General features: G+C 50.0%; 1 protein-coding gene across 7 annotated transcripts in view; it reads right to left on the bottom strand.

Moving 5' to 3' along the window:
• Positions 1-8,542: 8,542 nt before the first annotated feature.
• PTPRE (protein tyrosine phosphatase receptor type E) overlaps positions 8,543-12,773 on the bottom strand; it is a 41,202-nt gene continuing 36,971 nt past the window's right edge. For 4 of the 7 annotated variants that reach the window (XM_032882080.1, XM_032882077.1, XM_032882084.1 and 1 more), the window contains 2 exons: positions 12,008-12,143; positions 8,543-8,844 (listed from right to left, as the gene is read on the bottom strand). In XM_032882080.1, coding sequence (XP_032737971.1) covers positions 8,770-8,844; positions 12,008-12,143 — 211 coding nt within the window. In that variant the 3' untranslated portion in view covers positions 8,543-8,769. Of the gene's footprint in view, positions 8,845-11,720; positions 11,802-12,007; positions 12,144-12,595; positions 12,722-12,773 lie in introns of those variants that run through there. The other 3 variants (XM_032882081.1, XM_032882082.1, XM_032882083.1) reach the window with 3 other exon arrangements.

A 12,773-nucleotide genomic window follows, 5' to 3' on the forward strand; every position in this document is an offset into this window, starting at 1 on the left:
GGGCATCTCCACCTCCACGTTCCACTGTCCTGTTCCTCTCGTGTTCCCTGGATGAGAAGACAGCACACCGTCCCTCCGGTGCCCTGTCCAACCAGGTCGAAGTGGGGTTGGAAGACCAGGGAGGGGAGCTGTCCCCTACAGCGTCCCCGTTTGTCCACTCTGACACCATTGTGTCTGGCGCGGAGCCAGGTGCTCGTAATAAATGTCTGCTGAATGAATGCCTCAGTCTAGGCGCTTCTCTGGGTCCGCGGATGTTGCCCTCGCCCACCCGGCTGCCATGATCACATTCCGAAGAGCGTTGGGGGTCACACGGGGCGGGGGAGCTGGGGGGAGGGCGCTCCGGCAGGCTCTGCGGGGCGGGTGGGGGATCTTGGGCAGCAGCAGAAGGGGCAGGGGAGTTGAGGAAGCGCAGCCCTGAGGAGAAGCTCTTTATTTGAAGGTGCGAGTCACGAGTGTGTCCTTGTGGCAGCAAAATACAAGAAAACGTAAAATAATGGGATTTTTCTATGATTAAGCTGTTCTGCCAGTACTCCAGATTCCGTAGTAATTATGAACCTTGCATAGAGGAAATTTTCAATTAGCCACATGCCTGGGGAATGGGACGTACTGGTTAATTAAACAACCCTTTAGGGTTCAGTTCTAACCAAAACCTCACTGCGGTACACCGGCTCATCCCCTCGCCTTGTGACGGTGCAGTTTCGAGAGCACAGGGCGGCTCTCATCTTTGAGGCCTATAGATGCTGGCTTAGGAAAGCTCTTTGGAGCCAGTGTTTGACAACACCCGTCCGAGGACACACGTTTCACTTGGCCTTTTGGGGGACAGCATCAGACAGCTGGTAACCAACCAGGCCAACTTCCTGCCTGAGAACAGGGTGGGAGACAGAAGTACCTACTTGCCAGGTGGTTGGTAACGTCTCCAGGCCCGAGATTCCAAGTGAACAACATCCCGTCTGATAGAAAGTTCTCGGGGAACAGAAACTATTCTTTTTTTTTTTTTTTTTAAGATTTTATTTATTTATTTGCCAGACAGAGATCACAAGCAGGCAGCGAGGCAGGTAGAGAGAGAGGAGCAAGCAGGCTCCCCGCGGAGCAGAGAGCCCAATGCCAGGCCCCATCCCAAGACCTGGAGATCACGACCTGAGCTGAAGGCAGAGGCTTTAACCCACTGAGCCACCCAGGAGCCCCTATTCTTACTATTTTTTTTTTGTAGGTATACTTTTTTTTTTTTTACATTTAATTTTTTTTTTATAAACATATAATGTATCTTTATCCCCAGGGGTACAGGTCTGTGAATCGCCAGGTTTACACACTTCACAACACTCACCACAGCATGTACCCTCCCCAATGTCCATATCCCCACCCCCTTCTCCCGGCCCTCCTCCCCCCAGCAACCCTCAGTTTGTTTTGTGAGATTAAGAGTCTCTTATGGTTTGTCTCCCTCCCGATCCCATCTTGTTTCATTTATTCTTTTCCTACCCCCCAAACCCCCCATGTTGCATTTCTACTTCCTCATACTAGGGAGATCATATGATAGTTGTCTTTCTCCGATTGACTTATTTCACTAAGCATAATACCCTCTTGTTCCATCCACGTCATCGTAAATGGCAAGATTTCATTTCTTTTGATGGCTGCATAGTATTCCATTGTGTATATATACCACCTCTTCTTTATCCATTCATCTGTTGATGGACATCTAGGTTCTTTCCATAGTTTGGTTATTGTGGACATTGATCCTATAAACATTCGGGTGCACGTGCCCCTTCGGATCACTACGTTTGTATCTTTAGGGTAAATACCCAGTAGTGCAATTGCTGAATCATAGGGTAGTTCAATTTTCAACTTTTTGAGGAACCTCCATGCTGCTTTCCAGAGTGGCTGCACCAGCTTGCATTCCCACCAACAGTGTAGGAGGGTTCCCCTTTCTCCGCATCCTCGCCAGCATCTGTCATTTCCTGACTTGTTCATTTTAGCCATTCTGACTGCTAATTCTTACATTTTTGCCTCCACAGTTCTGCGCAATCCGCCCGGAGCCTCTGACTTTCTGTGCTCTGACTCTGTGCCAGCTGCCGACTTCCTTTAGGCCAGACCCCCTCTCCATACACACACGTATACGCTCATATGAGCACGTAACTCCCACACACACAGTCCTACATGCCTCCTCCTATTCACGCTACATTCCTAGTAACACGCACTCCCATCCACACTCTCGTACAAACACTCCTACATACAAACTACTCACACACACACACACACACACACATGCACGCACTGCACTTGTCTCTGCCTAGGACTCTCCCCACCCCACAACCACCCCACCCCCGTTTCACAGAAGGTTCCCTCCAGTCCTGAGCTTGGCGCTGGTGGGACTTCTCGAGGAGCTGGGTCGCCTGTTCCCGGGCTGGCTTGGCTCCCCATGCCTTGCCCCGGAGGCCGCCCGCGCTAACTGTGGTGCGCGGCTCTGGAAACAGGAGCCGGCCGCCTCTGCTGGGCGAAGCTTCGTCCTTCTGTGAAGGGTGCACCAGCCCCGTGTTCCACTGGCCCCGCCACACGACGTGCCCAGCCAGGTGTGTGTGACATGAAATTTTAAAACCCACAGACTTAGGCTTTTCTTCTTTTTTTTTTTTACATTTTCTTTTTTTTTTTTTTTTCAGCATAACAGTATTCATTGTTTTCAGACTTAGGCTTTTTATTAAAGGAAGGGTAAGGGGAAATGGAGGCAAAAACACGAGCCAAGAGCAGGGAGCAGCAGACCGGGGCTGAGTCAGAGGGTCTGCTTTGCCAGCGTGTCCGCGTCTCCACGAGTCTACCGTGGTGGGACTGCGACTTTTTCTCCTGGTCAGTGAGCCCTCCCATTAGCCTGGGGGGAGTGGCCCTCGCAGGTAGAGACGGGGACCCGCGGGCCCCTGGTCACATGGGGTCAGTCTGGGCAGAAGGGGTGGGTCGAGGGACGAGGATTTGAGCCGCGGCTGTCAGCCTCAGTCTTTTCTCTGGCCTCTGAGCCCGATCTAGATCCTGAGAGAATGTGGGGCTTCCTAGGGGTGGGAGCAGCGGGGAGCGCTTGGGTCCCGGGGAAGAGTGGTCTGCCGGGAGGTCGAGGAAGGTGGCAGGTGTCTGCGTGTGTCTGGAACGATCCCTACCTGGAGGGGCTGAGGAAGAACAGAAGGGAGGGCCTCCCTCAATCCCAGTACAAGTCAGGACAGGGAGCCTGGGACTCCATTGCCCGGCACTCACCGACCGGGTCGTGGCTTCCGGGTTGTCACGGAGGACATCACAGATGTCAACTTCATAAAGCAAAGGCTGCCTCTTTACTGAAAACAAGTCAAGATACGTGGCGGGGATACTACCGTTTGCTGGGCCTTCTAGGCGCTTCCCCTCGATGAGCTGCTGGAATCATCTTCCCCGACAGCATAGTCCAGCCACAGTTCCAGACCCCCCCGCCCCCGAGTCCAGGGCTGTGTAGACTGCCCAGGCCCCTGAGGGCTGGTCACGATCCTCCCTGTCTTGGTGCCTCCGGCCCTGGGCCGTGAGCATCTGGTATCTGTAAATCGGGAGCTCATGACTGTTGGTCTTTACAAAGGAAAGGAATGCCCATGACTTGTTCGCACAAAGCCCTCCTCGTGTCTCCATGATGATTTCATGGGAATGAGAGTTCTATCTGGTATGCTTACTGGGCCCCACAGAGGGCCCTGCTGTTGGGCAGAATCAGGCCGTGCTCACCAGCCCAGTCCGTCAGCTGGTGAGTCCCAGAGCTTCCTGGGTGAGGGGTTTAAGCAGCCGTCAACGATAATCTTCTACAATGTATTGAAGGGAAATATTTCTGATTTGAATAACAAAGTGTTGGTGTTTATGTGATAAAAAGAATCACAATAAATCAATGAGAAAAAGTCAAGTGACTTTTTGGAAATGGATAAAAAAATTTGGAAAACGTATAAAACATGAATTGGTGATTCACAGATAAACTACAAGTAATAAAAGTGTGAAAAGATGCTCCAACCACTGGAAGTTAGGGAAATGCAAGTGGAAATGAAGTATGACTTTTCTGCCTTGCAGTTTTGCAAAAACTAAGAGGTTTGCTCATACCCAGGGTTAGTGATGCAAAGGGAAACAGGCCCCAGCTGCGGTGAAGGCGTTGGGACATCTTCTGGCGATCTGGCGGTTACTATTTATGTTTAAGATGATACATATTAAAATGCATATAACCCAGAGATTTCACCCCTAGGAAGCTCTCCACGAGAAGTACTTTGTACCCTAGAGCAAACGCACGTGTGTGCAAGTGTTTCCATCACGACCCTGCAGCATACAAGCCAGTGTCCTTCATGGAGGGATGACCATCAGAGTTTGTGAGGTTCGGAGAATTCCAAGTAGCCCTTTAAAGGGGGATGAGGAAGCTGCATATATGCAGACACAGCCAGATGTTAAGGCAGAACGCTGAGCAAAAGCGATTCACACAACTGCCCAGAGGGGGCAGGTTTTGTCACTTCTAAGATGCAAAGTTTTCACATAGGAGTTCTCTAAGTTTTGGATGTATCTCATCCTTGAGTCCTTCAGTGCTCGGAAATGCCACGTAGCCTGGTAGAAGGCACGTCCCTAATCTACACCATTCAGTCCCAGCCAGGTGTTAAGCTCCTTCAGCCCCGGCTAACTGGCTCCCTAACCTGCCAGTCTGTTCGAGGTCATTAGCATGTGAACTCATGTTTGAATGTTTCCATTTGTTGGGGCGGGGGAGGAGGGGAGCCCCGGCAGCCGAACTTTTCTTCCTTTTCCGAGGCTGTGGGCTTGGTCAGGTTGGTTGAGTCACCTGGTCCCCTGTTGTCTGGTTGACAACCATTCCTGCCCCCACCATCCCTCTCCCAAACCTCTCCTGTCTGCACCTACACTTTTTTCTGGTCCCTTTATGCCAGGTCCTGCTGTACCTAGAGCTGAGAAGGGACAAGCAGACAGACCCATGAGGAACACCCAGTAATTAAATGGCCCATAGGAGCAAATGGTATCTCACAGCAGGTGATTTTGGGGGCGGGAGGAAGGGGAGAGGGAAAGAAAAGGTTATAAAATCGTCCATTTTAACAAATATAACAAGCTTTATAACTTTTATTAAATAAATACAACAAATAATAAGAAGCATAAGGGGGCACCTGGGTGGCTCAGTCAGTGAACCCTCTGCCTTCAGCTCAGGTCATGGTCCCCAGGTCTTGGGATCGAGCCCCGCATTGGGCTCCCTGCTCAGCAGGGAGCCTGCTTCTCCCTCTCCCTCTGCTGCTTCCCCTGCTTGTACTCTCTCTCTCTCTCTCTGCCAAATAAATAAAATCTTTAAAAAACTAAGCAGCATATGTTTAAATTCCACATTATTCCTAGAATATCTGAAAGAGGATGTTTGTGTGTGGGTCCGGGAGGAGGGTGAAGGTGGAGGGGTGCAGAGAGAGATGTGGGGATGACCAGAGACATACGGATGTGCAAAGGGAGGTCGGACAAGGTTTCAGATTTTAGGAGGAAAAGCAGCAGCGTTGGAAGGACGTTCAGATTCCACCTGGTCGTGGACTTCCAGCATTCTGTCCTCTTTCAGGGGACTCGGAGAACCCACTGCTCAGAGCACAGATCCCTGTTTGGACTCCAAGAGGAGCACAAGCTCCCAGAAGGGCGAGTTATCACTCCGTGCTGCACACACAGCCCACGCCTTCTGAAGAGCGGCTGGGAACTTGGGCCAACCCCCTGGACACCATGCCCAGTGTCCGGGCTGTCCTCATGCCAGAGCTGAGCTAGATTTTAAAAGTCCTAAATTAATTGTCTACATAAATCAGTGTCTACCTCCTAATGAATGTCTTGTCTGAAAGGAAGTAAGGCACCGTTTGAATGCAATGAAGAGATTTCATAGAAGAAAGAGACACAGGCTGGAAGTCAAAGTAAAGATTTATCCTTGCATCAGAGTGTTTTAGATCTTGCAATTTGCATATACAAAGAATTCAGCAACATTCACTGGCATTATAATCAGAGCAAGATCAAATTATAGATGTAATAAAAGAAAATATGATCGTTGAAAGGGGAATACATACATACATTATAAAGATTGCACATAAATTAAACACAACTGAGTTAAACAAAAGTATCAGTAATCATACATTTTAAAAATAACATGGGCATGTCTCGGAATGCTGAAACAGACATGTCAGGCTCATTTTAAAAAGTTTTTAAAAACACATAAAAATACCTTTTAAAACACTGGTGTGCATTCTTCATTCGTCTAGCACGTGGAGAGAAACAGTAAAGTGAGTCACACAGTGACCGTACAGCTTGCCGATCAGAACGGTAGGCTCCTAATCGCTATTTGGCATTTGAATGCAACCGCATGCAACATACAAAAACGTGAAGGGAAGGACAGCGGCGGCGGCGCTGTGGGGGTGGGGCTGTCTGTTATGTACATTGGACCGACTTTGACCGAGGGGAAAGAAGAGGTCAGTTTCCTGGCTGACGCAGAGAGCATGGCCAGTTCCCAAGTGCCCGAAGAGACTGGGGGGCCTTGGACTGGGGGCAGGAGCTGGGCAGAGGCCATGAGGCTGCAATTCCCAAGCCCCCAGAAAGGCAAGTCCCTCCAAGGGACCGCGGCTTCTGCTTTGTCTCCAGAATTGGAAGGGCCACAGTGGGTGCCAGGATGCCTGCAGTGGATAAGGGAAAGAGAAGAACACACACATGGGGCACTTTCCCGAGGGCACCCTAGATAAGGTTGACCTTAATCTCCATCCAAGAGATGGCAGGCAGGCCACTAAAAGGCCTGTCAGATTCTAATGAGGGTTCCTAAATTAGACCCAAATCCATTCCCTCGACTTTGACTTTAAACCCTCACATACAGTATTAGTCATCTTCGTCACAACTGGCCCACTCCGTTTCTAGGGTTTGGTGCCAAATGAAAGCTTGGTTCCCTCTCTTCTCCTTCAGTCAAAGAAAGGCTTTGGACTTGGGATTTTAACAATGAAAACATATGGGACCAACTGGTGCATCTTGGAAGTTCCCTCCATTTTCCTCCTTAACCCCAATGCATTCTAACTGCACCGGGAAGGGGAGAGAGGGCTGCATTCAGCAGTGCCGTGTGTGACCCAGGGATGCGGCTGGCGGCGGTGGTGGCAGTGGTCACCAAGTTGTACTCGTGCCCTTCCAGCAGGTCCCTCCTCTTGTCCAAGGGTGGGGCTCAGAGGAGCAGCGGAGGCTTGATTACGACAAGGCTGCTGTTAGCAGGTAACCAGCCCTGGAGCTGCAGGGTGCACACCAGGGATGGACACAGGATGAACAGTGAAATGGGAGGGGGCAATCACTTCTCAGTGGAAATGTCACATAAGGCCTTTATATTTCTTTTAAAAAGCAAAAAAAGAAAAGAAAAGAAAAGAAAAAGTACCCCAAATGTACATGTTAAATGCTTTTAGTAAGTTAGAGCAGGTGTCATTCATAAATAAATATATATATAATATATATATATATGTTATATATATTATATATATTGTGCTCATCTGCTCCCAAACGGCATAGAAAGATCACTGTCATTGAGTTAAACTTTCCTACATTCATCCCCCCCGCTTTTTTTTTGCCCCACAAGCCGATCCTGTCCGGCAGTGAGATCATTACTGCCCAGTGTCAAAGGTCTCAGTAGTATTTCCATTCAAAAATAACTTAGCTTTTAGATTTAAGGATTTCTCTCTCTTTTTCTTTTATTTAAATATTGGGGAGTGGGACTTCTAAATAAAAACTGTATAAATCTAGATTTTAAGATTTCTTTTCTTACAAACAATCTTCGCTTTTACAAGATTTTTTTTTAATACCAAAATGTTTCTCAGAAAGTTGAAAGCGTAATTGCTTGTGGTTTTCTCCCCAAGCGTGTGCTCCTTGCGGCTGTGTGAGTCACCCGTCCAGCTTTATCTGAACCTGAGGACTGGGAAGTGGCTGGTGCTGAGCCTCTGGGAGAGCTCAAACCAGCTGGGGGGCGGGGGCAGAGTGGGAGGCAAGGCTGAGAAAGGCAGTCGGTTGGATTCTCAGGGGGTCGTCTGAGTCAGACGCCCAGACAGACGGACGGCAAGTGGCTACGTGGAAGCACAGCTTGAGAGCTGGTTTCGCTGGACACAGAGCCGTGGGGGAACCTTTCCACCCATGCCTACATCTCCCCTCTTCCGGCCAAGACGGCAGGGACCCGGCATTGAGTAAATGCATGTCCACGTGTCACCCCGCAGCCACCAATGACGCTAACGTGTTCTATACCTGCCATCAGGCTGTAGTCTTTGATCTTTAAAATGTGAAAATCAAGCACACGAGTTCCAACAGAGGATTTCACAGGATTCCCTATTTACAGTGTAGCCTCGTGAACATTTCACCTTCCCCCAAATGCCACTGCCCAGGACTGTAAAAACATTGTCAGGAAAGAGAATTTTCAACTGATTCTTGAGTCTCAACCGCTTTCTTAACAGCGCAGGCTTTTGTTTTCTCTCCTGCGTAAGCACACGTTGCATATTCAGATTTTTAACATTTAGAAGTGCTGCACGTGTGAAATTCAACAATGGGATGCATCTGATGCAAAATTAACATATTTACTGGTATTAGCAGAAATATATTTTATGGGACATTACTTAACCTTAATACACGGTTCCAGTTTTTACAGCAAGTGGCCTTCAAAGCATAACAAAATATATACAGAGAAATTAGGACGGGCATTAATGTCAACTATGAAATAAATTAACATGATTTTTATAAAATATACTGACCATTAAATTAAAAAATATTTTAAGGCAGGAATTTTCATTTGAAATTAGCATAATCAGAAAATATATCAATAAAATCTTGTACCACTTTGTAGCAGAATTCATACTGTTCCTGAAAAAAAAAAAAACCAAGAATACATTAAAATGATACATTTTTAAAAATCCATTAATTTAATTGGGAGAAACATTTTAAAAGAAGACATAAAAGAGTGTGACTGGTTACAAAATTTACTTTTTGGGCACTTCAAAATGAAGCTGGATTTTTGTTGTTGTTGTTGTTTTTAAGATTTTATTTAGAGAGTGAGCAGGGTGGGGGAAGGGCAGAAGGAGAGAGAGTCCCAAGCAGGCTCCCTGCCGAGCGCAGAGCCCATCGCGAGCCTCAAACCCAGGACCCTGAGATCATGACCTGGGCCGAAATCACAAGCCGGACACTTAACAGACTGAACCATCCAGGCGGCCCTAAAGTTATTGTTTTATATGGAACATGTCGATATTTAGCTTCAACTTGTCGTATTTTAGGACAGTCTGAGTAAAAGGTCTTCAGTTTTCATATTTAAACTGGAAAACAGGTATTTTTGGGATGACCGTGAGAGACGTCGGGATACTGAACTTCACTGTGTCACAAAGAAGCAGTCTGTGAAAGTTAAAAGGAGGAAAATCTAGGCTACTTTTAGCCCAAGCTTACTCTAAAGAGGGGACATTGTTTTATATAAATTTTACTACATTTCAGGAGAATGTTGCCTCTTTCTGTCTGAGGCATTCAACTCATGAGAACACGGCCGTGCACCTCTTGTCCTCCCCCCGGCTCTTGGAGGGGGTGAGGCAGCGAGGCGGGGCGGTGGGCAGATGGAGGGGAGGATGGAGGGCGGCTATGCAGGACCTGCGGCGTCTGCCAGTTCTGGGCATTCCATGGGAACAGGAGCCAAGGGCAGCTGCCAGAGATTCTGGAGATCTGCGTGCATGACAGTCAGCCGGCAGATGCCGAGAGGACCCCGGAGGTTTGAGGAGCAACAGGCTGCTAACCTGCCTCTCAGGTAACAGGGTCTGGGTCCTTGTGGACCCCGGTACTTGCTGTCTGAGTGGCGCATAGCAATTGGGCCCTCGAGGGAGGGGCCTGGGAAGCAGGAGAGACCGAGTGTGGCTCCCCAGCCCCGCCCATCTTCTCTCCCAAATTTGGAAGTTACTTCAGCCTCACATCACAGCTGCCTCCCATCCTGGAGGAAGTGGAAACACCATTAATCCCTTTCTGTTTTAGCAGCAAACACAAGAGCTAACTGTGACCCATCCACGCTGTGTCTCGAGTCCAAGCCACTGGTGCCCAGTGATCAATGGTGTGTATTTTGGCAATGTGTTGAGATGACACAGGCCACACCTCAGGTCACAGACATTTCCCATCAAGGCACAAAGGTCCCAGGAAAAAAATAAAAACAAAAACACTTTTTGCCTTGGAATGCGTGCTGCCCTAAAGCCTGTCTCAGGAGTCCTGCCGAGTGGCCAGCAATTGGCTGACTTTCCAAGTCAGGTTACAAACACTCTGTTAAACTGTGTCACCAGACCAGAGGGTACAGACCCAAGCTCAACGACAGCCATGGGCAGCTTCCCAGGGAGGGGTGCGGGGAGAAGCGGCAGTGGAAAGAGCAGAGCTGAGTCAGGGGCGTTCAGAAGGACGGGCTCCTGGAGATAGGACACGTGGGCAGACCCAACGAATCTGTGGGAGCTGAGGTCCCTTCAAAACCGAGGGAGAGTTTGCATGCTGAGCCAGACTAGAGATGTTCTTTGCCACGGTCGCCAGGGGCCTGCCCGGGCCAGGCATTGGTGGGCCCCCGATGCACACACACAAAGCAAACATGCATGTCAACTAGAGGCAGGTGCCATCCCCCCGTTTTCCACAGATAAAGAACGAAAGTCCAGAAAGTGGAAGGAGCTTGTTCAAGGCCGCAGAGGCACGAGGGGGCCAGCCCTGCCTTTGGGATGACAGCCTGAAGTCCAAGCGTCGAAGGGAGGCCCTGGCTTAGGTTTCCTATTTAATGGGGGCCGCGCAGGACTAAAGCTACCACCTCTGGCTGGGGAAGCCTGTAGTGGACTTAAAAGCCGTCAGGAAAGAAGATGAGAGACTGTGGCTTAGAATTCAAAACGGAATTTTTTTGGAGGATGTTCCCATTCATTATTATTATTTTGATCTGGGAAGCCCTCCATGGAGGGGTCTGCCTCTGGTTTTTCCACACCCAAAGTCGTTCATGTTTGTGATGCCGCTAGGCGGTATTAGCTAGCAGGAGGCAGGCATGGCTTTTAGAAGGACCCCTCTAGCATCTTCCAGAGCTCTAGCAAGAAGGACAGTCTGCACTGGGATCAGGGCTCTAAGGAGAGCAGAGGGGCCCCCAGCACCATCTCCTTCCTGCTTTCAGTCATGGTCTGGCCTCAAGAGGGGCACGCGAGGCAGGGGTGTGGGGACCCGGCAGCCACCCCATTTCCTTCAGTCACAGTGGGTCTCAAACCTGTCTGTGCTTTGGGACCATCAGGAAGAGCCTTAACTATCCTGATGCCTGCCTGGGTCTGAGCCCCAGAAAGCGTAAGGGCGGCCTGGCCATGGAGGAGTGTGAACTCTCTCCAGGCCTCCCTGGGATGCCCTCAGGATGAGAACCATGCTCTGTCCAGCCTGAGGGTGGGAGGGCAACCCCGCTCGCTCGGTGATTCTAGCAGCTTCCCCCATGATGGGAAGGTTCTGGAAGTCTCTCCTGCCACCTTCTAAGCCTGCTGGAGTCGGGATCCCATTAGCCACGCAGAGTGAGTGCAAGGGGGCGGGGCATGTAAAAACGGGAAGACTGGAGAAAAATGACGGATTCTAACAGTTTCTGAAATTGTACTTATTGGGGTAGAACCATCACCAAGTTTGGCGAGGAGGCACGTCTTCTGCAAACCAGGAAGTGTGTGGATTTGTCACAGGACGCAAGAGAACGGCGCCAGAAAATGCTGGAGGAGCCACAGAGACACAGCAAGCTGCCGTCATCGCTGCATGTGTCCGAGGGGTCTCACAGTCTGAAGCCATGAATTCACTCCTCCTCCTACGTCCTGCCCAGGGGACAGTCCCCAGCAGAGACGAGGAAGGAAGGGGGCCCATCAAGCTTCACTGTGCAGAGGACCATGAGCTCTCTCCCATGGGAACTCACCCTCCTCCCTCCCCACACACTCGAGCTCCTTTAATGAAACAGACATCAAATCCAATGTAAGACAACTCTTGACCCTTCCAGAAACATCCCCATGGCTCCGTCTCTTACCAGGGTTTGCACCATATGTGGTCTCTGAAGCCGCAAACTCTTCACAGCTTGGAACACGTCTAAAAGGCCCTCGGCTTTTACTCGTTCCAGAATGTTGCTGAGCGCTATGAAGGTGCCTGTCCGCCCGGCTCCAGCACTGGGGAGGGAAAGTGCTTCATGCAGACAAGCACACTCACGCGCGGGGACGAGAAAGGGACAGCCCACAGCCCATCCCTACACATCCACGCGGAAGCCATCATCACTGAAAGCGACCAAAGCCGGCGTTTCTAAGGTTCATCTACATGGAGCAAGAGTCAGGAAACATGAAATTCCTAAAACTTGCCCCGTTGCAGCAGAAATGTGTCTCTCAAGCTGGAGGAGACCGATTACAAGCTTTCCAGCCAGGGCGACAATGTCCCTCCTCCCTCGTGGAGACCGGTGGTTCTCAGGGTGCGGTCCCCAGGACCAGCAGCGTCAGCACCACTTGTCAGAATTGTAGACCCTCCTGGGTCGGGACTAGGGAAAGGTCCTCTCTGGCTAGACTCCCCTGTGCTAGCGGCCGCCTTCGGAGAGGTGCTGGTTTACAAAGGGTGAGGCCAGACAGAGGGCGGTCCCTGCCAGGAAGGGTTAGACAAGGAATGCTTCCCAGCAGTGGAGATCTGGGTCTACTCCCTTTAAGATGATCGTCTTCTTGCTGTGCTGGATGAGCCCACAGGAGCAGAGCCCGGGCACCCCCCGGAGAGCCAAGAGAGCAGGCCTAAAGCGGGCAGGTCCCGCTGACTTCCTC

This window comes from Lontra canadensis, unplaced genomic scaffold (genome assembly GCF_010015895.1).
Source record: "Lontra canadensis isolate GAN:19392208 unplaced genomic scaffold, GSC_riverotter_1.0 scaffold79, whole genome shotgun sequence".
NCBI classification, from domain to species: domain Eukaryota; kingdom Metazoa; phylum Chordata; class Mammalia; order Carnivora; family Mustelidae; genus Lontra; species Lontra canadensis.